Below are 25,731 nucleotides of genomic sequence, written 5' to 3' on the forward strand. Positions count from 1 at the left end.
ATACTAGCATATATATTTTTTAATATCTGGAGGTTTGGGGTACACCCGCGCGGTCCTTATAAATTTTCACGGTACAAATTTCATCCCCTTTTTGAACCCCTTGGAAATATTTATCAAAATCTTTTCTTAGCGGATGCCTACGTCATTACATCTATCCGCGTGACAAATATCAGCACGATCCGTCCAGTAGTGGGCTGTGCGTTCATAGATCACTATGTCAGCTACCTTTAGTCTTAGTTTTGTCTATCTGTCTGATTGTTGTGGCTAATCTCTGAAGCGGCTGGACTGATTTTGACAAGATTTCTGTTGACAGATAGTTGATGTAATAAGGAGTTATCTAGGGTACTTTTATAATATCACACGGATAAAGAAGCAGGCATATCTAGTTTTGAATAAAATAATGGGAATTTATAAAATAAAATCCAATAAAATCTCATATTAAAGGCTTTATTTATATCTAGCCCATAGCCTTCCTCGCTATCTTACACTCAAAAAAATTTCAAATCGGAACATTGGTTCTTGAAATTAGCGCGTTCAACCTATCAAAAAAAAGTCTTCAGCGTTATAATCTTATATATAAAATTCTCGTGTCACAATGTTAGTCTCTATACTCATCCGAAACGGCTTGACCGATTCCTCTGAAATTTGGTAAGATTATTGGGTAGGTCTGAGAATCGGCCAACATCTATTTTTTATCCCGATATTCCTACGGGATACGGACTTACGCGGGTGAAACCGCGGGGCGCAGCTAGTACTAGTATAGATATATAATAATAACAAATTAGAATTATATGACAAAGACTTTCATGTACTGTATAAATATTATAAATTTGCATGCTGTTAAATGATGGCTGAACACGCTGTAAAACTGTTTTGTAACACTTTTATACACCACATTTTCTTGCAAATAAATGCGTTATGAATTATGAATGATAGGCCACAACTTATATGCAGGTCGGACACATCCAAGTTGTTCGGCTTCGCCACGTGGGCGGGCGGGGCGGGCGGGGCGGGCGGGGCGGGCGAGGGTGCGCGCGCGCAGTCGCTGCGCAGCCTCGTCGCGTGCGAGCGGGGGGGGTACGGCCGACAGTTCAATAGGTTCAAGGTGAGTTCTGTAATATTTCCCATTGACTTTGTATGTGGGAGTCGAGCACGCTTCGGCACGGATTGGGCCAGCTCACTCACACACTCAGTGAGGAAGTACCAGGCCCTCACAGGAGACCGGCGACATAGTAGCATGCTGCTGTGTTTTGTTCGGTGAGTGGAGGAGCTGGAGGCCCATATACTTTTGCTTACCTCTCCTAGTCCTTTCCTTTATTCTTCTCATCAATTCATTCTTAATCCCTTCCCATTTAAAATTGCCAATCGATTTGTGAATGTGTAAGGTCTGCAATCGACCTAACGCCCCTCCAAATGTTCATGGACGATGGCCCTGAAAGTACGTGTCACCAAGCGCATTTAACCCAACAAACAAGCATTTTTATTATATCTGTTATTATTATAGATTCATTATTATTAATCAACCGACTTGTAATGTATTTTTCTTAATTTTAAGAATTATGTAGTTAGAACAAAAATAGGTATATCGTTAAAAATTCAAAATTTTGGTTTGTGTACATTACAGGATTGCGTGGACGGCCAGTCGCCTCACAGAATGTTAAATGAGAAGAGACATAAACATTCTAGAAGCGTTGGCAGTTATCACGACGATCGAGTAAGATTTTATTTTTTTTTGCAATATACATACACTTGTAAGATAAAATTAAATACATACAATTTTCGTTAGAATTTGCTGATATTTCATTTTTATTACGTTTGTTTTTCTGCTTGCGGCGTTGGCGCTGTCAAAGAATGGCTTACATAAATACTTAATATGATATTCCACATTTTTCATACAATATAGCTTAACTTACTGACATATATAAACATGATTCCAACCTTAACTAAGGATTAGTTAAGATAGTAAAATACATAGTTCTAAATGACCATAAATAACTTTCCAGGAGCTGACGAATCTGAACACCTCCACCACATCAATAATGGGAAGCGAATCTAATATATACAACATGAGATTAGCAGAAACTAGCAACTTCAAAAACCATTCAGACTCGGAAATATCAAAAAGGAATGATGAGAAAGTCCTCTTCACGCTCGGCGATGATGAGAAACTATTAAAAATATCAAGCAATAATGATGACGAAATAGATGTGAAACGAATTTGCAACGAAATAAACAACTTCTGTACTATAAAGGATGGACAGTACGATAATATAGATAATTTCGACGTGGTGAAGCACATGAATGCTGACGCTAAAGTGAAGTGCGAAAGTGCGTGCGCAAAGTGCGAAAGTGCTAGTGCGAAGTGCGATAGTGATACGCCGTGCGCCAGTGACGTGACCGATGTGATTGTCATTCCCAGCGCGGAGGCCATATTGGATAGTGATGTGAAATGAAATTTAAGTGAACTCATTCTTTAACGGTTTTAAAAGGTTTTTAAAATGTAATTAAGAATCGTTCTTGAAATTATTACAAGGAGAAATTATAAAAAAATGAAACTGAAATTGATTCTAAATGCACTACAATTAAACTATGTTTTAGTTAAAAATGCATGGTGATATGTTTTTTTTTTTTCAAATATGCTTTAAGTGATGATAAAGTAAATAATAAATATAAAACCATTTCTGTAGTCGAAATAATTACAAAGCAAGACAATAAAGTTTAAACTATGCTAGATTCGTTATAGCTTATCTTCTCTTCCGTATTTGTGAAACAATCTTTATTTTTCTCAAGAACTACACCAATAAGATAGGACAAATTACGATTCCGATTTATTAACTTATCGACAGTATAAAACATAATTTGGTAAGAGATAAATAAAAATTGTTTACTAAACCGATCTACCGTAAAAATTATCCAGCAATTACGCGAAATTAAATCATAACATTATCGGAAAATGGTTGAATCTTGAATTTTTGTTGGAAAAGTTATTGCTAGTGTGCATATATAGAAAATAAAAAATTTTGTTGATTCTGTTTAAATAAGCTAAAGGGTTAGCATAAAATATATATCTGTGCCAACCTTGATTATTTATCATTTGTTAAAAGGGCATCAGAAATACATCATATCTGAAAATATCAACTGCCTAGTTTCAGTTCAGTTCATAAGATACATCCTGGTGACAGACCAACAGAGAGACGGATAGTAAAGTCTTAGTAATACGGTCTTCAAAACCATATACATATAACATGAGCTTGAAAAACCTTCTTTTCATGACATTAGGAAATCTATAACACATAAGTTATAATTGCTATGTAAAGTTCATTTGAAAATGTGATAATTAACATCTGTATATAATAATTTATTGTAGTGATTCTAATGTTAATATTGTATAAAAATTATTGGGTATTTTGTAATAGCAATGAATTATGATTTGTAAATTAAACTCGGGAGATATTTTGTTGTAGTTCAAGAAATACTTGTATTGTGAATTTTTATTGTAATATTTGTAATATTAGCGTTGAATTTAGTAGTGTTGCCAAAATATTTGAAAAGATCTTATTCGGAACTCTTCGACGCGATTACGACACTACATAGAAATAAACATATATCTACTACTAGCTGACCCGGCAAACGCTGTTCTGCCTTACTATTATCATTTAGGGGGATGAAAAATAGATGTTGGCCGATTCTCATAGATACCGGATAAGCACAAAAAATTTCATGAAAAACGATCAAGCCGTTTCGGAGGAGTATGGCAACGAAAACTGTGACACGAGAATTTTATATATTAGAAAGATTAATATTATGAATGTGAAAGTAACGCACTCAACCGATTTGGATGAAATTTGGTACAGAGATAGTTTGGGACCCCAGAAAGGATATACAATCGTTTTCATCCCGGTAATTCCACGGGAACGGAATTTTGCAGTTAAAACCCCGGGACTGTCTTTTCTTTTTATTACTCGAGCGGAGTCTCGTCCGGAATTTGCTCCGTTGCGACGTGATAGAAAGACAAACAAACACTTTCGCATTTATAATATTAGCAAGGATCCAAAAGACCTCCAGATCTAAGAACTAATATAACGAATACTATATATACTACGAATATAATACGTGGGAATAAATGTTTTTATACTCTCAAAAATTAATCTTATATATATGAAATTTGAGACCGAGATAGAGAGTATACTACTGAAGTGAAGTCGCGACTGAGGACAGTTTAACAAAAATTTAATAAAACAATTACCGTCGCCTATCTCTTACATATTTGGGCATAATCAAAATGCATGCCGCCCTAACGTAAACTTGTAATAATCTGTGAAAATAATATAAACATATAAAGTTCGTATATCTATGAGTTTGCGGCGTTGTAGGGGCTAATCTTGGGATCTACTCAACCAATTTTCAGAATTATTATACCAATAGAAAGCCACATTGTCTGTGTGTGTCCCTACAGTAATACACAATACACGCCTGTATATTTTTATCCCAGGTCGAACGCGTGGAGCCGGGTCGAGCGGCTAGTGTCTGATATTAATAATATTAGCATACCGCCCCGGCTTGCCCGTAGTATATACTATATAGCCTATAACACTCATTGAACACGTACATAATATTCAACAGTGATTTTTATTTTATTTAATTGTTCCAGTATTTCCTGAGATTAGCGCTTTCAAACAAACAAATACGTCGGGTTTATTTTACAATGAAAATAGATTGAAAAATAAACTTGGTTTATTACTTCTTATATAGATTGGTAGTAACCGCATTGATCTTGCGATATTTAGCGACAATTTGACAGAAATATTACAAAAAAATACCGTGTGAAATAAGAAACAAGATATGTTAAATACATAAAATATTACCCTCATGTCGCAGTCGGGTAAAAAGGAGACACACAAATGTCTAATAAATCTATGAATTGTTTCTATTCTTTCTTTTTGTTTAGTATAAGATCTCTTATAGTTGCAATTCTATAAAACGGGATGCTATTATAAATTCGTAATAAGTCAGAAAGAGACAAGGATAGACTTTGTGATGTGGTTACGTCAAATACTTAATACAGTGCCCGCCACATGAATATCCTCATCGTCAAAATTAATATTTCACATAGTAATATAAAAAAGAGATATACATCAAGCATCGTATATTAAATAAAACAGGAAGTCTTATAATAGCAAATAAATTTTTTATTATTATCTAATCAAAAGTTTTAAGAAACAACATCAACAAATAATTGCCCTTTCCACTTGAATAGCCTCACATGCAAAAAGATATTGTTTAATTATTAAAACTCGTTAGTTTAGTATTTGGTATATTTTCCATTAGACCTTATTAGTTCGTAAATACGATTAGTTGGCGATTTATATAAAGAATGTATGTAATTAATGTCCACAGAATTCCAAGCAGTGTAAATAGCTTGTATCAGTTCTTCTTTATTACCATACTGTTTTCCGTCGTTATAAACTTGCCGAGACAACCAACCCCAGGCATTTTCTATGATGTTGAGATCAGGGGACAAGGATGGCCAATCTAGAACTTCGGTCTGGTTTTCTTCAAACCACTTCGTAACTATGGCTGACGTGTGTGTGGGAGCATTATCATGCTCAAAATGTTTTTTTTCTACCCATTACTTTTTTATCTTGTTTTTGTTTGTTTTAATAAATTTAAATACTTTTCTGCATTTTGTCCGTCTAGCACAATTAAATCAACAGTACCATAATAAGAAATTGCCCCCCAAGCCATCACCGAGCCGACAGTTGAGTGATGACATGATAGTACTCTTGGTTCTTTCTTTAGGTCGTGAAAATAATATTTAATTCCATCTGGTCCAACTAATTAAACTTTTTCTCGTCACTAAACATCACATTTTTCCACTTAGTTTTCCAGCACATGTACTTTTTAGCAAATGACAGTCGAGCCGCCACATGATGTTTTTTCAAAGGAGGTTTGCTCATAATTGTTTTTCGTTTGAATTAAGGTAAGGTTCTAATAATCTGTCGAACTGTAGAAAGAGATGCCCTAGTATTTATTTTTCTAGCTATTTGCCTGGCGGTCTGACTGGAATTTGAAGCAGAGCGTAAAATAAGACGACGTTCACGATCCTAAGTTGCAAATTTTGTGCGTCCTTTATACCGGTGGCCATAGTTTTCCTAATTTTCTGCATAATTATTAATTACTTTTGGCCTGCGACCAATTTTTTAACTATCTCACGAAGAGATAAATTTCTAAACTCGCAAGTTTTTAACCACGTCCCATAGTTACAATAACTTTTTTTTTATCACGTAACTGCTGGTTCACAATTGAATATTGTCTACATAGAATATTGTCTGTATTATCTAATCTTAATAAAATATATTTAAAAGCGAAACTTGAATGAACGGGTTGAACGATTATATTAAACTGAGGCTATTCATGTGGACGGCACGCATTAGTTCTTTTGTTTCACGTCACGGCGTACAACTTATATTTGATATTTATTAATACAAATTATCACGTGTAATTATAATACTCATAAAAAATAGGGTGAGGCTATTCAAGTGGCGGGCACTGTATTTAGTCTAATCAGCCGACTTCAAAAAAGTTTATTTTTTTTTTATTTGCAACTAGCTGCGCCCCGCGGTTCCACTCGCGTATGTCCGTATCCCGTAGGAATATCGGGATAAAAAGTTGCCTATACGTTACTCCAGTTGTCCATCTGCCTACAGCTGGATAAAGCTGCTGCCTCCCATGGTGTCCCGTTTAAATTTGGTCTAATTCTGACTTCGGTTAGATTTTTGCTATAAAATAATAAATATACGTTTAGTGCACGACAATTAGAAGGAATTTGTGGAAAATAATATGAATTATCACATATTTTCATTAAAATCGTTGGTACGTAAAGCGCTCATAAGTTTTTTCAACACCAATAAATGTATATGGAATTTATTTAAACATGAATTTTAAATATAATAGCAATCTACTTGTGATCTACTTCATAAACTGTTATTTATTTTAGAATGTGTTAATTTTATTTAATATATTAGGTAAAACGCATTTGTTTTTGTTATTTCTCAATTGTGATTGTATTTGACGTGTTTTTCAATCCACAGTGCCTACATTTAAGCAATAATCATTGTGTATATGCTATCCATAATCGGTCTTGTTACAGCCCTAATAAAATATTTAAGAAATTTCTCGTGTTATTCGTACGTGTTATACTACTTATATGCGCTTATATTTAAACATGTTTTTATTGGTTTAGCAAATTTTTATACAGGTGTCCCACCGATGGTGTACTATGCTTAATGGATATAGGAAAATACTTAAGCAAAAAAGCGACGTACAAAACTTCTGATTTGATGTTTTATAAATAACAAATTTACCTTTTGTTCATCCTCACAAACTTTCACATTTATGTATATTGGATAGGAAAATAAATAATTTTCCATTTGGACTTTTGACTGTGATGTTCACAATGCGCCTAGCAAGGTGTACGCAAAATTTTGTGATAAGCAGTTGAGTAGTCTCTAAATTATTTTACCTATATTATTAACCCTTATCTTTACATTAACCTACTTATCCTCAAAGAGTCGATCCAGATGACTACCAGATGGTAATATGGTATGGGACATGATGGTGGTATGGGGAAGATGGCTCGTACTCCACTACGGTTTACGTGACTTTATATTTATTTGGATATATGAAATGGAAGGTACGATATAAACTTTTTATACCATGCATAAGCCTTATCAAAGTTAGTTTCTTTATCCCGATTTAATGCTCCTTTGGAATAAAACAGGAATCTTAACATCCGGGCGGAGCCGGAAAGAGCGTCTAGCGTCTGCTATGCATCTACGCCCTAAAAATAAAGCTCTTCCACATTAAATGTGTAAATATGTAACAATAATTACATGAGTTATATTATAATATGTATAATCGATAATTATCGATCCTACAAGCACTTTTCTATAGTATTTTTACCAAGACGAATAAATCGCGATAGCTCAACTTATATCGGTGGAGCTAAAACCCAGCGAATATAAATAGATTGTGCTTCGACGTACATACGATCTAAATCCATTCTGGCGCTCGCGGAGCCCAGACTTCTGCAATAATTCCTACTATAACGTAGGAAATATCTCGAATACGATTGGAAAGGCCAACCTCGAACAAAGTGTGGTTTTGTGTGTGAAAATGTGTGATCAGTGCACCCAGAGATAAATTGGATGTCAGTTATTTGGTAAGTGTGTGTTTAAACTTCCGTAAGTGCAAAGGACAAACGTAGATGTTGTGTGATTTAGTTTCACGAAAATATCCGGCGTTGACGCCTGTTTTATTTCAAGAATAAGGGCATGCTTCCTGTTCGCAAATTGTTAGTCAATATCATTACAATATTTTCACTAAATCAAGAGTCTATATATAAAAATAATAAGTTTGAGGATTTTGTAGTCTATTGAATTTTTCTTTATGGTATATATACACTTTACTTATGCGCAGGATTACAAATTAGACTCATGGAACTTCATTGATTTGCACATGTCTTATATTTTAATTTCTAGTTTAAATAAAGCGAGGGAATACAGTTCTGGACTGTAGTACTGGCTAAGAGCATGTGGTCAAAAAATATTTCGACTAAATATAATTTTAAATGGAAAAAAATGCACGAATTAACAAGATTATTACGAATAATTCATAATAAAAAGGTTTCATGCCAATTTAAAAATTTTTATCATCATGAAACCATTAAAACGCCATACTGTGTTCTTAAATTCTGATATTAAATAGAAAAAATAGGACTATATAAGGGGAACTGCAAATAAAAATAAGCTTAGTAAAATAGCGATAATTTTATAGACTTTTTAAAAAACAGATAATTTTTTGAAAAATTATCTGGTCAGTTGCAAGACATTGGCGCGGAAATCGCGCCGGAGTTCCAACACAGAAGCTTTGAGTTCACTTCCTAACCTCTCGAGTATGAATAGAATACACACAAGACCCCGCACAAACAATGACAACGGAGGTTCAGGGCTTAAAATACTACGATTCTTTATCCGAATGTATTTGTAACGAATCGGTGATACAGTCGAAAATAGCAAGCTATTTCTACCGTAAGATGTGTCGACGTATTTAAAATTGCAAACTCTCTTACTAAACGAAAAACTATTAAAATAAACATATTGCTAAAAAATGTAAGATATAGCAGTGTTATGTTATCTGTGGCCATAACGAAGCTTTTCTAAGGATTTTCTTTGATTACAGAGACCTCTAGCGGAGATTTTTTAAAAAGAAAATATAAATGAAAACTTGTTCTATTCAATGAAAGTATTGAGTTTTTGGTATAGTGACATCTTACGCCCTAAGGTTAGATACCAAGGCGCACCCTGCATTTCCTATTTGGTCGTCTTTTGTAGTTTAAATTCATCATTTTTTTGTTCCCTATGACATTGATGTTTGTTTAGTGTCTTTAAATATTTTATAAGAGATATCAATAGATAATTGTATGTGATGTAGAAATGATTTAATTTATCTTCCTTAAAACCCTTTATTAGGTTCAATTTATAAAATTCTTTCATCAATAGGATCAATGACCTGAATTTCATTAAAATAGTGCAATTGCTTAAGTCCTAAACAATTCATGAGATATAAAAACCACTCCATTTACTGAATACCAGCGGTACATCCGATTTCTGCCTCATATTTTTCAGTTTTATTCCGTCTTCGTTGAATACCAAACCTTTTGCCTTACGAAATACGTTTCTCATTTCCATGCATATATTTATGCTACGCTATAGAACTTGTGAATTGCGGAATGCCGTGCGGCATTCGACCGCTACGTGCGGTAAGCGTGTTACGCGAAATTTCGTTTTATTACTGAATAATTCAGTAAAAAACAAAGTTCAAATTATATTTAATAGTGTGATAATATGTAATTATACTTCTTTATCAAAGTTACAGTGTAGTGTTGTGTGAATTTAGTGTTTGTGGATGATTTATGGATACAATAAGGTTTGTTTTGATGTCAACAATAAATTGCGAACTTTTACAAAATTTCACACATTTAGGACATTTAAAATTTTCTGTACAGCCTGTATAGTGTATTAATTTTGTTCTTTCTTTTCCGAAGTGTTAAAATATTTGACCTAAATTTATATGTAGCTAGGTACTTATCTATTTATTAATTAAATTCATTGGTATTTTATGATAAAAAACTAAATTTAACAAAATTATTAAATATTATTGAAATATAGTATTTATATGTTTAATGTAGGTTTTTCAAGAAGTGGTATTAATTCAACAGTAACATAATAATTCATATATTTTTTTAATACTTTTTTAAAACATTAAGCTCAAAAACCGTAATATCATAGATAATATATATGTTATTAGAGTAGTGCTTTTAATTAAAATTATCCCAAAAAAACTAAATTGAAATTATCCTTTTTGATTTCACTTTGTAAACAGTTTCGTGAATAGATTTTTATTATGAATTGCAGTATTTTAAAATTGTTATTATGAAATATCTTGGTTAATATTATTTATGTAGATGAAAGCATGAACTTGTGTGCGAACAACTATCAAAAGCTTATATAGTACATGCGTCTTAAATACTTACCGTTTATCCCGGCCATACCCTGGGTAAAAACAAAGTAAAATAAAGCTTATTGCACTCACAGATAACGTAGCTATGTATTGATCAAAGAATGTTTATAATCGGTTCAGTAGATCCATAGGATGCCCGCTAAAGCGTCACAAAACATCAAACTTTACCTCTTTATAATAAGGGTACCCAGGTCTAGAATCTATTAATTTCTTATAAGTAACTTTTATCTTAATGAAAAACTTGTTTATAAACCATTGCTATGGACATTTCTAGAACAATCTCGACTTTCGAATAAATATTTAATGTAACTACCTAATTATTTTTTGTCTAGTCTGTATTTACAACACAGAACTAATATTTCAATGGTAATTTTCTTAATTTGATTTCAGCTGCGAGACAAACTAAACAATGAAACATATTTCGAACCAATTTATTGTTATTAGATTTAAACTAAAACGTAAATAACGCAAACCTACTAAATGTTAAAAATCGAAACTATTTTTATTTGTAATATAACAAGTCAACTGTATTATATCTTTGAAATATCAATTTAATTTTAAAAACTAAAATGCCGTCAAATTAACTAAACGAGCTTAAATGACAGACACTAGCTTTAAAATAAAAAAAAGTTTCAGAATCCGTTCACCCATTCAAAAGCTCTTGAGATAAAAATGCCAAAAATGCAGTCGAATTGATAATCTCCTCCTTTTTTGAAGTCGGATGTATGTGATAAAAATATTGATATTCTGAATAATATGCGTAATGCATCTACGACTATGATCACGGTGCGCAGGTCATACATTCTTGTGTTGTGTTCAGATTAATGAAATATATTTTAAAATAAATATTTAAAACGAAATGAAACTTGATTTAATAAGGAAAGAGATATGTGCCTCCCGGGTTCAATGTTTTGTTTTAAAATACTTAAAAGTTTGTGTTTATTTTTATATATTTTTTCATGCAAACTAAACATGTTTTTTTATGACATAGTCGGCAATGGAGCTGGTGGGTCGCCTGATGGTAAGCGCCACCAGCGCCCATGAACTTTTGGAGAGGCATAAAGTCAATTGCAGAACTTACGCCTCTACAAATGAATTGCCAACTTTAAATTTCGAAGGGATTAAGAAAAGATTTATCAGAGGAATAAAGGAAAGGACTGGGAAGGGTATAGAAAAGGATATGGGCCTCCGACTTTCACTCACCGTACGAAACACAGTGGCACCACTATTTTACACCGGCTTTCTGTGGGGTTGTGGTACTTCCCCGGTGCGAGCTGGCCCAATTCGTGCCGAAGCGTGCTCGACTCCCACAGTAAATGTAATGCTTTGGGGTAAATCCTGTAAATTACTTTTTACTATATTAATAAGTAAATAAATAAATGGCGGCCAAGTTGCCGGCCGAAGATGGAAGGAAATTTATCTCGTAAGCTATAATTAGTAATCTTACACCGGGTACTAAATAATGAACACTACGAGCTAACCCAGTCAGTAACGCCCCTCTGAATATTCATGGGCCATACTAGCCTGGAACGTACTCAGTTTGTAAGATTGAATGGGGCCTTATATGATTAGTGCCCAAACTATTTCTAACTGAAATGAATCTATACTAATGTTTTAAAGCTGAAGAGTTTGTTTGTTTGAACGCACTAATCTCAGGAACTACTGGTCCGATTTGAAAAATTTTTTCAGTGTTAGATAGCCCATTTATTGAGGAAGGCTACAGGCTATATATGTATTACGGGCGAAGCCGGGGCGGACCGCTAGTTAAGAATATGAATTAAAAAATGTAATTGAATCGCTCCTCTTTTGAATTCATCAAAATTTATGAGGTATCTAAATTCGACCGTATTTTTTGCGTGTGTTTTGCAGAACAGGTAGCTTATAAACCAAATTTAATATTATTTTTTGTTGGAATGAATAATAGAATAAAATAATACCATGGACAGTCTCACTATAAAAAAACCAGCATCTAAAATTAGTAGTAAACATAATTAACCTATGTTTTATCTAAAGAAGCTTCAAAGGTCATATTGAATGCTATTGTATGCAATGAGATATTATGATATCTTTTGACTTTTTATTAATTTTCTACTGAAATTTACTACTATGATATCAACATTTGAGGCCCTATGTGTTATTTGATCCTAATCGCTAATTCCCACGAATACGGACCATTACATACTATCACTATATATATGCGAATATCAATTTGACAACAATGTATTAGAGGCGCTATCACGTCGGTATTTCATAAGTATTATTTATTACACGATCGATTAACATTAGCATGAGTAGTGATGACTCAGTGGTAAGGCCCGATTGCACTTAAAGATTCGGGGATTCGAGACTGCATGAGCTTGCAAAGGAAGAATCCACCGGGAGGAAACTAGGATATCGAAAAAATCACCTATCGATGAGATGTAAGCAACCCTCGTTTAGCCAGCTTAGTCGGTTATGGCCAATGAAGTAGGAGTGTGTCTCGGTAGAAGGAAAAGATTTCCGCTGAATCATTAGCGCAAATCTGTTCCTTATCAGATAATAATTATGAATATCAATCTAATGCTATTCTTGTTCTGATACTATCTGTGGCAGTTAATCAATGGGTCCAATTGGATCAAGTAAAATATTTACCAAATATCTCGTATTGCGCGGAATAAGGCTTTTCAACTGCTTGCTCGTAAATGGAATCGATCAATGAAACAAACATAAAACATATCAGCCCCGCACCCACAAGGTGATATCGGACTCAACTAAATATTACACAGAAGATACATTATATTAACGTTGGCAACAAAATTAATGTATGTATTTTCCAAGCGTAGTTATAATATAATTACGAAAAAAAATCATAACATTAAAACAAAACCATATAGATACATCGCAAGAATGCAGTAGAATATTCATAGTTTAAAAAACAACACGCTTTAATGATAGAATCAAATGAATTGTGTCACTTGCTTTTTTTTTTTTTTTTTTTTTTTTATGTCACAGTCGGCAATGGAGCTTGTGGGACGCCTGATGGTAAGCGCTACCACCGCCCATGAACATTTGTAGAGGCGTAGAGGTGTAAAATCGATTACAGACCTTACGCCTCTACAAATGGATTGCCGACTTTAAATTGGGAAGGGATTAAGAAAGGATTGGCGAGAGGAATAAAGGAAAGGACTAGGAAGGGGAAGGAAAAGGGTATGGGCCTCCGGCTCCCCCACTCACCGAACGAAACACAGCAGAATGCTATTTCACGCCGGTCTTCTGTGGGGGTGTGGTACTTCCCCGGTGCGAGCTGGCCCAATTCGTGCCGAAGCGTGCTCGACTACCACATATATTTGCTATACCTGGATTAAATAATTTCCATATATATGCTCTATACATATGGAAATTTTTTAATCCTGGTCTCCAAATCAGAATAATAAGAGAAACTAATAAAATTATTGTATTGACACGGATATTTGATAAGTGTACAAAGTTTGAATTATTAAGCCTGTCCGTTTTTGGATCAGAATCGAGTCTAAAAGACTCATAAATACCTACAAAAATACAGATGAAGGTAAGAAAAGCATGTTGAAAACACGTCATAAGTTCTCATGCTTTGCAGTCAAACTACAAATGTATCACACACGATATATTTGTGATGTTAGACTATGTTTTGTTTGTATTATATAACATTAGTGCAGTCTATGGCAAGTTGCCAAATCGTCCATATTTATTGTATGATGAATCGACCCGTGAATATGTTTGTATTCCAGTGTATGCATGATTAACATTAATAGTAAACAAGATGGAGAATATTTAGCTATTCAAAAGTTGCATGTTCATAAAAACGATAAATATATTAACTTGTTTCTAGCCCTAACAATTGTCCTAACAAAAGTCCCTTCCGGGTACAAGAACTGTACGGAAAAAACCTCGGCCCTGAAATTTTTCCCTTTACTGCGGGCGAAGCGCGGTTGGTAAGCTAGTTCATCAATATTTATGAGATTATTTCTTGTCTAATTTCATATAGTTTCGCTTCTTCCGTTCTTTTAGCACAAAACGAGATCTTATATCGCTAATAAACATGAAACATCTTTAAATCTATAATAATTTTTTGTGCAGTATCCGTTGTTTAATAATGATTACTAAATATATTAGCATTAATCATCAAATTCATGTTATATGGCTATTCATGCGATAGTAGTGTTTCAAACAACAAACAATTTGTAAGTACAATGTTGATATCTCCAATGTTGACTAACCTTGGGGCTGGAACAAATCGTTTTCCAATTTAAAAGTTTCTAAACGCCTCTCGTAAATCGTGCTCTACAAATTTAGATTATTTTTAATATATAAGAACTTAACAAACAGATTTAATTAAATCCAACCATGTTTAAATGCAATTATATTTTTAACAATCACATTTAATTTAATCCAATCTTATTTTAAAATGCCACACTTAAGATGAATATTTTTCTTCTGTTAAACCGAGAATATATGTAAAAGTGCCCATGTTAAAATATAAACTTTGAAGGATAAACAATATTAATTAGAATGGATCTCAACACGCAAGCACGTTTTAATTTGGTTTACCTTTGCGCAGTTAGTTATTAAAATGTTCGTTCAGTAAGATTTTGTAATCTGATCATGAATTAAAAATAAATTCTTCAATCATCTTTAAAAAAAATAAATTCTCGTGTCACAATGTTAGCTTCAGTACTCCTCCGAAACGGCTGGACCGATTCTCGTGTAATTTTGTGGGCATATTAGGTAGGACTGAGAATCGGCCTCATTTCATACACCTAAATGATAAGAGTGAGGCAGAACAGCGTTTGCCGGGTGCAGCTAGTAATCTCATAAAAAGCTTCATAATAAAAATATCATCTGATTGCTCAACAGATAAATAAAACATTCATTTGTCCAACCTCATTTTCAGCCCATCAAAATTATTTAAATTGTATGACAGGGTCGGAATCCCTTTGTTGTTGTGGATGAAGTGGGCGGCGTTAGGGTTGCTACATTGAAAATTTAATTCGTGCTATTTTTGTTCATTTTTAAGTGGTGTTAGTGTACCCATTATTCTATAATTAGTTGCCCATCTAAAGTGTGGCATTTAAAATGAGTTGCCCACGACGAAGCCACAAAGATGGTTATGATTTGTCTGGTTTGTATTTGTAATAATATACAGTAGGTATGTTTATACAGTTTATAATTTCTTATATAATTCTTATTTCTCATCTTCTATCGGGCCAAATTCAATGTGGAGTCCTCTGAACTGAATAATGAAATTTTTGGACTAGTATCTCGTATATACCATAACTAGCTAGAAAATAGACACATTTCAGGGGTTTTCCCTGCATAGTTCACGTTCCTGTGGTATTACCGAGGAAAAAACTATCGCATGTGTGAAACATTTACCCGGTTCAAACAGAGTGTAGATTATATGCTGATTATCCCTATGCCCTGTATGTGAAATATATGAAATACCATATACTTCTATGTATATATTCTTATGAATACTTCTAGAAGGTAATTACTTCCATTCAAAATCAAAGAGATGTATTCCTTTAGCCTGCCCATTAGAAGAATACACATATGGTTGTTTGTAGTGTGATATTAAATTTAAGATCTTACCTTCATATAAAGTATAAATATTTATTAATTATATATATGTAGTCAGAACTACACACAACACAATGTGAAATTTATCCCTATAGCTGCAGGAAAGAAAAGTTCGTAGACAAGAAACAGACGAACAGATGAGTGAACTAAAAATATTTATCCACTTTATTTGCTGTATTTGTATATGTCTACAATATAAAACCGTGTTCATAAACATACCGATAGATATTAATATTATCTTGCATAAATAGTGCTTTACGAGGGTTCGCTAAGTCTTGTATTAAATGTCAAACTTACATTGTTTTAAGGTGGATAAAAAAATAGTATGTTAAAAATTATGGTTTACTCCAAATTTTACCGTAAAATATAATAATTTTTAATGTTTTTCATCATAAAATAAATAATATTTTTATTTCAATTAATATTTTATTGGATCACAATTTTCCTATATTAAATATTAAAATCTCATTAGGTGTAAAGTCTAAATGTACCCTCTTACATAGTATTGTGTTAGTTACTTCATGTTCAATAACTCTATTATATTATCCTGTGCTATTATAGAGACAAAGCGAAAGCTACACAACGTAGGTACTGCGCAAACTCGATACAATGATTATCAATTGCTACGATTGCAATTCAAGCTATGATAAAATATACGAAATTTCATGCAGCAATAATAGTTCAAATAATTCAAATTATAATATCACATATCATAAAAAAGAGTGTCGCTGTGGGTTAAGAGAGAAAACAGCCTACAACTGTCGTAAACATTAAAGAAAGGCAATCCAAACAGATTGGCACCGTAACGCGTAACGTTACTAATCGGTTCACCGTCTCGTTAATTGATATCTAGGAGTGATCAGCGAACATGAGAAATAAATTGATTCCATCCTTTGATTTTCATATTTGCGCTCTGTAATCGCTTATAAAGCAATATTAATACTGTAAGCATTCCTTTTGCTCAATTTAAATACATAATAACATCGCGATATGCGATTCATCATTCGCGTCAGAAAGCATGAATCAAAAGTCCCCTCTAATCGCCAATGCTAGTAAAATGAACGTAGCATAAAAGTACAAACTCCTGTTGCTGTATTTTTAACCTGGTTAGAAGTGGGTCAACGATCGGATGCGACGGATCGAGGAAACGTAGTATAACTAATCATTCATGGGACTTTTTGTCTACTTCAGTGTAATTTGTGATGATTGCTGCTTGTCTTCTGTCTATAGGAACAAAAAACGATACATATGCAGCAATAGGCACTATCCCTACTAATATAATACATGGGAAAGAAACTCCGTCAATCTCTTCACGCCTAAACCACTGATCTCAATAGTTATAGAATAGTTTTATCTCGAAATCTCATTGTCTTTATTACTATTTATTAGTGAATGTAACTTAAGCTTAATGACTTAATGTTAAACTTTTACGTTGTAGATCGATGTTAATCAATTAATATTAATTCTGGTTATTTCAGAGATTATTATTTATTAGAAATTACGTGTATTTTATGTTATACCTCTACATACTTGTGGGTATGTTTCTATAATTTATTGAACTCTCAAATACCAATAACACAAATTTCTTGAAGTAGAAAGTAATGATTTTAATACACAGGTTCAAGGTTAAAATTCATGTTATGTAGGAAAGAAAAACTACTAAATCCAGTTCGTGTTAAAATTATATTTGATGATCACGCTAACACATAAAACTATTTAATACTAACTGTAATTTTTTATAGAAGTATTCGCCTCGGTATAATGGAATCTTGATTCATTTTACACTATTTACCCTGTACTAAAAGCTTCCACCGATGCTCAACGGGTAGGCGATTTTCTCACTACCATTTTTTTGTTATTTTTCAACCGAAGTCCCAGAAACGAATTAGGTAACGCCACCACCGCCCACGAACATGAATTAAATTTGATACCCGCATTGAACATGCGTTAGATACCCGTTTAAGGGGTGAAGGATAGGAAAACGATTGACGATGCAAATAGAAGAATATATTGAGAAGAGTGAGGAAAAGAATACTCCATATTTTATACTCTTACAAAAACTTCAAGAAATATATAAATATAAATAATATTGTCCTATTTCAGCTTTTGATACTAATAATAACTCCACAGAATCCATGCTATTGAAATCCGTTTGTCTATTGGCACGTAACCAAATACTTCGTTTATTCTGTTAACAATATAATTTACTCTATTAATTGTTTTTGGTCGTTGATCGTCTTTGTATTTTCATTTCTACTAGCCGATCTAATACGTCGGCCTGTATTCGCGATAAATGAAGACTAGTGAAGTTGGAATGTCCCTGCAGTTCTAAATTTTCCTATATTTCGCGCTTATATCCTAATCAATTCTGCCCCAATAATGTCTAAACATAAAAAACCGATCATATGATGTTATTAATTTAACCCGGGGAAATATTAAACACATATTTCAGTTTGATTTTAGTTCCATTAGATGCCAAAAAAAGCTTATGTTCCAATCCAATAAATATTCATTTCAGTGCCAGATGATCTCAGTAGTCTTTTCGAAGGTCTTTTTAATAAATAATATCTAATTAACCTTAGAATGGTAGCCCATTCTGTAGTAAAATTATGCCTCGAAGATTGAACATAAAATAAAGGCATTTAAACAGATTGTTTGACCCACATGAACGTAGTTAGGGTGGATCTTAAATATGAATTGCTTTATTACTGTGCTGACCCGGTTTTATCTTTACTAATTTGTTCTATGAATGGATAGTTTTATTATCAAGGATTTTTAGATGCAAAACATTACAAAATTTTATAACCAAATCATACTGAATTGATGCTATTCGACTGATATCTTAAATACAAACAATATTTTTTTTATTTATAGATATAACCAGACTTTTAAAGAATACTTTGCATCGTTGTGCTTATATAAATAATACTTTCTTACCTTTTATCGCTTATAAACAAGAGATGGTTAATTTAGTATACTATAAACATGCTTGACTTGCACATACAGAAGTATTTTTCATCGATTAATGGTTAGAGCTTTTGCGGAAATTTATCAAAGAAACGTGGAGTATCAAAGCGAAAAGCAAAGATAAATTACAGGTGGATATCGTGCATCACAGAATTGGGTCAAATTTGTAGCGAAAGGTCAGCTACTATTCAATGTCGGATTTACATTTCGAATAAATTTCTTTGAATTACATTCATAACTACTTTCTCTCTATCCCCACATACGATTATATCTCGGTTCTTCTATGGCCTTTGTCCGATAAGAGTTTTGATAGATCGGCGTAGCCAGGATGGTGTTTGAGGTGAACCCCTAAATATGGCTGGTTGATGGAAAATAACCCGGGAAGTTGAAGATAGTTCAATGTAACAAATTAGCGCCCCATATACTGTTTGTTTACTTATTTATTTAGTTAATACGGATACGCATGGAATCTTTTCTGACTCTGTTTTTTTCATTTAAATATACCACCATATATAAATCAAACAAATTTTAATATGATCATACTGCTGTTATATATATAGTCTTTGGAATATTAAAAATAGCTTCATTTTTATCTATTATAGTAAAGTAAGGTATTTAAGCTATTTATGGTAGGTTTATAAAATATTGATACCGAAAATATAGATAAAAAACCGGGTATTCTATAATTACAAGTTATGTAGATAAGTAGTATGTAAGCTTTATAATTTCTTAACGAAGTTTTAAACAAATAGTCTGCATAAGCTCGTTTAAAGTTTGCTAGGTTTTAATTGCCGTTATACCCAGTATAAACATAATAAATTTTAACTTAGTTCTTTATTTTCCTTAAAATATACAAAGTTTTTAAGTAATTAACACAACACATGAATCGGGTCACGTACCAGCGATGATAACGTAAATAACTACTTAAAAAATTTGATTTACTTAATTGTCTCTAGCGCTCGCGTTTACTGTTTGTAAGGTTTTTAAAAATAATGACACTTATTTTGTAGTATTTCCGAGATAAAATAATAATTTTTGACAGAATGTCAGAACTAGACCAAATTTAAATAGGATAAATATAAAAGGAATCATAATGATCCATTCACCCAGTAAAAACTTATGTGGCAACAAACACAAAAAAAATGCATCCGAGTTGACATCCTCCTTTTTAACGTCGGTTTAAAATAAAATTGATCGTTAATATCTCGAACTTGAATAATGAATACAAATTAACAATTTATATTGTCTAGACTGCAGACATTACATAGTCGGTAACTGTTACAGAAGACGTTTGAGTATTTAATTATTGTTAAATTTATTTCTTACTAGCTATTCGCGCGGGTTATAAAGTAATAGTATTTTGATGTAATAATTGCTGTAACATGTGTAATTATAATAAAAATAATGTATTAACTATTTTATTTATAATGTCAAAACCATTAAATTAAATAAATTGTTACTTACTATTAGGGGGTAGTTGTAAAAGTCGGGTTGAGTTTGTAAGGTATAAATTGACGCTGAGAGTGGATCAGTCTCGATCGGGCCGCTGGCCGGAGAACATGAAATACCTGTATACTTGTATATTTAATTTCTATGAGTAAATTATTATTTATTTATACAAACTTATACAAATTCATAGTAAGTTGGTAAGTTGAAGTTATTAAACTATTTACATTGTATTGTTCTATGTTTTTAAATACATATATATAAATATTGGTATCATATACTAATTATGTTAGTTCTTTTAATTCTAACACGCGCGACTTCGCCTGCGTAGACGTACACTGAAGTCTTATTAATGGGGTCCCGTTTTACGCTTTATGAATAATTATGTGCCTTAGAATAAACGATAATTATTAACAATTATAGTATTAAATTTTCCCTTTCAAAGAATCATCATTATTATAAACTAGACGTTCGTCCCGGCTCCGCTCGGATATCAAGATTCCTGTTTTATCTCTAAAAAGCATTTAATCGGGATAAAAAGTATCCTATCACCCAAGTCAGCTCATGCCCTGTCTGTATACCAAATTTAATCAAAATCCGCTCAGCAGTTTCAGCGTGATTGACGGACAAACATCCAATCAAACAAACTTTCATATTTACAATATTCGTGTGAAGTGTGATTAAACATCCTAGCGACAGTGAATCAAAGATAACAAATATTGAAAAGCACATTCATGTCCATGGAATACTCCATGTACTAGAAAACAACATACACACACCTGGAATCAAGCCCCGATTACTCCATACATTAAAACTACATTTACGAAATAGATCTGTGTTAGGTGTTTTGCTAAAATAATTCATTCATTAATTCAAGCATTCTCTACCATGTGGATATAAAATAACTACAATCTGAAATTCATAATCGATTTAATTCTATGTGTAAACAAAGGTTAAAAAATCCCAATAGTGGGTCTATGTGGTGTCCACTGAAAATCAGTGAAGTCTTAATTTCTTCAATGAGCTTAGACTCTCTTACACTGAGTGGATCACCTTTTTATCTAGGTTAAGCTGTTTCTTTTTATCAAATTATTATGTTTATCATTATATTTATTAAATACTAGTATAAATAAATGTATTTTCTTTCTTTTTTCAAAAGTCCCCTTCTGTGGACTGCGACCCAATCCTATATTCTGGCATTCAGGTCATAAAGCTACGAGGCTTTTCCTTTGTCCGGCAATCTCGACTATCTCGTTAAATATGAATTCTTCTTTATCTACCCCATTTTTTCCCGTACATTTTGTATCGCGGTGTATTGTTCAACGGAAGAAACATTGTTATGTTCCGGAGTGTGACAATGAGCAATTAGGAGTTGCTTTTCAGCTGTGTGACTGAATGTATTAATTAATTGATTTTGTTCTTTAACGCGATAGGCATAAGACCTAAAACATTTTAAGGATTTCCTTTTATGATATGTGTATCGTTTTAAAATATTCTTGCTTAGACTTTTTGTCCTTATTCGAACATTAATATAAGTTTTCTAGATTGGATTTACTTTTATTTTTTATTTATTTGTTCACAGTTACACACGCACGTAGTATAAATAGTCTCCTCATCGTGGTATATGTAAAATAACCATGAACTGGGAAAATTTTCAGAAATCTGTAAATCTCTAAAGTCTGAAGGATATTTTAAATGAAGCTGTCTTGCTTATAAACCGAAAGTTTCTTTAAGACCGGTTTGATATTGATTTCAACATTATTAATTTCACCATTTCTTTGTTTCAGTTATGGAATGGTATTAACGAAATAAATCAGCGGGTAAATTAATACAAAATGGCGGAAGCTGAGGGAGGAGCGAGCGAGCAAGATGATGTTTCATTCTTACGAACGGTGAGATTCTTATTTAAAATTTCATTATAAGTACTATTGGTAAATGTTCTATTTTTTACTATATTTTTGGTGAGACTAGTATATATTCGAGGCACTCTAAGAACCTTGTCGCCTGGAAGGAGTTTTTCACATGCTTTATTTATTGTTTCTTATGCAATACTACTGTCAATTTAATATGAACATGATTATTATTACATTAAATATTATATTATATTTAATATTAACGATACTCTTGGACTCTATAGTGTGATTGGTGCTTTTTTTAACAAGATTAGATACTAATCACTAGATTTATGCCGTATATCTTACTAGCTGCGCCCCGCGGTTTCACCCGCGTAAGTCCGAATCCCGTATGAATATCGGTGTAAAAAGTAGACTATATGTTATTCCAATTGTCCAGCTATCTTCGTACCAAATTTCATTGCAATCGGTTAAATAGTTTTTGCGTTAAAGAGCAACAAACACACACACATCCTTACAAACTTTCGCATTTATAATATTAGTAGGATAATAGGATAAGTATGAACGACGTTTCTGAAACAATATGACAAGTTTCAACTATTTATGACGTGCTTTATATTTCATTACTATTACTATCTAACTTAATTATACTTAATTCAAAATAGGTATATGCAATATGCCGTAAGCGTGAACATTAACACGCAAATAGATAGAAGTTCGTTTTGGAAACCAAGTTTTTCCTTATTTATCATAAACTAGCTAGAACTTTGCCAACCGCGTTGCAATTTGCGCGCATTATCATATAACCGTGCTCCATACAATTTACCATATTACAGCCCTTGCAAGTTTTCTTTCGTGACAATGTATTCGGTTTTCCTCATAGTTATGCGATTTGGTCTAAAAAATTGGATTTTTTTTTCAGTTTTCCAGGTGTATTGTAAATGGGTGTGTTTATAGATTTTGATGTGTTAAAATGCAATGTTACTATGTGTGATCTCTGCCTATAAACAATCACAATGCTAGGGGCATTACGATTGTTACACCGAACATTCACGGATTTGTAGGATTTCTTTGAAAGAGTCCATATCTTAGACAGATGGTATTACTTTTCTTTTCGAATTTCCTCTTAGCCACCCTCTAACTTCTCTAACGCGCTGTATCGGTAAATTGGAATCTGGACGATATCGCTTTCGATATACCACCTAGAGGTAGAGTGGGCGTTAAAACCTTTAATATCTATAAAACGTCAATTTTCAAAACACTCAGAAAACTTTAAATTTAAAGCTTTATTTCTTTCCAATAAGCATGATTATACATTACTATTACCTTAAGTTTAAGTTTAAGTAACACAGCAAAGAAGACTGGATAATTTATATACTAACTTATATTTTGAATTCGTTGAAATCGGTTGAACAAGCCTGAAAATATAAAATACCGATTCATTATATCACATTATATACAGTAGGTATATGGATATTGATATCAGAATAACCAGCTGCTTGAAAGTTATCATCACCTTATAACTAATTAATGGGCATTTGGAATCATACACAAACAATAAGTCCTCTATATAATAAACTAGTGTGAATTACTATAAAACACTATATTTCACAACCTAACATCGCATAGTTTTAACACAAGGCTATAAATTTTCCTTGAAAACGCAGCCTTTGCCGTAGACCTTGACCCAACTCGAAGTACGTTCAGACTTTAGAGGATCGGTTCGCGGAGATTAAATTTAATTTTGCAAGGAGTAAAGTTTTGGGGTGATGTTGCGATTTATATCGGATTATGCTGTAATTTGCGAGTTAGTTGGCCATTTTGCACGGCTTATCGACAAATGTTAGGGGATTTATGATATATTAGCTGTTTCTCGCACCTTTGTGCATGTGGTTCAATAAATTGTCAAAGTACAAATAGGTAGGTAGTAGGAAATACAAGTAGGTAGATTTACATCTTTCATATTTTTTATTAAAAAACATAGAGATAAACACATAATAAGGTGCTTAGCTCTTAGGATTTTAGTATAGAAAAACAATAAATAAGTTGCCGCTTATATATCTGATGAAAATTTACTGAGCAAAGCCGCCGCCCTCAATAAATCATCAATCAAAACGACCCTGTTATTGGTTATTGAACAAGATGTAACAAAATAAACGATGTCACCTTCACAATGTGAGCTGTGACGTCACAACGGAATAAAATTTATGACATTGTGTAAAATACCGGTAATAAAGCGATACAACAGATACCATAATACTATAGCGATACTTAATTTTGTGATACAGAAAAGGATACTTGAATGATTTTCAACAATGAACGTTCTTTGGCATCATTATTATCTATGTACATTGTACATATTACCAATGTATAATTAAAATGTAAAATTAACAGAGCAGCTAAATAGTTTCTTGACAGTTTTTCTCTGTAGAAACTGTTTTGCGAACCAATGGTAAATGTTAAAAGTGTGTCATGACGATTCAGAAGTGCTTCTGTAAGAAGTCTAATTGAATAAAAAAATGGGTTTAAACTCAAGTTTGAATTTTAATTTATTGTTTGCGATATTATAATTATTATTGAATATACATTAAAATACTATATAATTTTTCTGTAATTATCTCTTATGAAGACGCTACAAAACACTGACGTCAGCACTAGGAATTCTATTAGACGTGTAGTTTAATGACATGAGCATACTTAACTATTTCCGTCAGTTGATTCAGACCTGGGAATTGGCAATGCTCTGCTCTGTCCTTATTTATAGATATGATATAAGTTAAATAATAGATAATGCCATTATGGGGTAAATTTCCTAACGGTTTCACAGTCTTATTACTTAAAACTGATCTTCTGTACTGCTCATTATATATTAAAGTTTATTTTATAGTAGCTAATAGTATAAATAACGAATTCTACTATTTATTTGCGTGTAGCTGTAAGGTTAACCTAAGATTATTCTACCTACCTATAGGTCTTCTCCAAAGCTATTCAGACAATGCTTTATAAAGAAGGTGCGTCAATAATGCATCAATAAATGTGATATTTGACTGAAAGTTGACGGAATCTCAAGATTAACAAATCTACTCTATTTTACTCGTATTTGCCAAAAGTAACACAATCACTGAAGATTATTCTCCAGAAGCTCACTTCACTTTAACTAAGCATGGTACTTACACACATCCTCAATTAGTGCGAGCGCAGCAAGAAATAACAGTATGGTCCTTCGAGTCTGTTGTGAGGAAGTAAACACAATTAGTAGCTTTCATACACTTCAAAGCAAACGCTATAT

General features: G+C 32.7%; 2 protein-coding genes across 41 annotated transcripts in view; both read left to right on the forward strand.

Moving 5' to 3' along the window:
• LOC119835956 overlaps window positions 1–2,908 on the forward strand; it is an 11,272-nt gene extending 8,364 nt beyond the window's left edge. Inside the window, exons 7-9 of the mRNA XM_038361088.1 lie at window positions 955–1,105; window positions 1,625–1,714; window positions 2,004–2,908. Coding sequence (XP_038217016.1) covers window positions 955–1,105; window positions 1,625–1,714; window positions 2,004–2,453 — 691 coding nt within the window. The 3' untranslated portion in view covers window positions 2,454–2,908. The remainder of the gene's footprint in view (window positions 1–954; window positions 1,106–1,624; window positions 1,715–2,003) is intronic.
• Window positions 2,909–8,055: 5,147 nt separating this feature from the next.
• The window catches only part of LOC119836036 (ryanodine receptor), a 106,046-nt gene continuing 88,370 nt past the window's right edge, over window positions 8,056–25,731 (forward strand). For 24 of the 40 annotated variants that reach the window (XM_038361207.1, XM_038361210.1, XM_038361222.1 and 21 more), the window contains exons 1-2: window positions 8,056–8,221; window positions 22,377–22,481. In XM_038361207.1, the coding sequence (XP_038217135.1) occupies window positions 22,425–22,481 (57 nt within the window). In that variant the 5' untranslated portion in view covers window positions 8,056–8,221; window positions 22,377–22,424. Of the gene's footprint in view, window positions 8,222–22,376; window positions 22,482–25,731 lie in introns of those variants that run through there. The other 16 variants (XM_038361216.1, XM_038361218.1, XM_038361224.1 and 13 more) reach the window with 1 other exon arrangement.

Source organism: Zerene cesonia, chromosome 22 (genome assembly GCF_012273895.1).
Source record: "Zerene cesonia ecotype Mississippi chromosome 22, Zerene_cesonia_1.1, whole genome shotgun sequence".
In the NCBI taxonomy this organism is placed as follows: Eukaryota; Metazoa; Arthropoda; class Insecta; order Lepidoptera; family Pieridae; genus Zerene; species Zerene cesonia.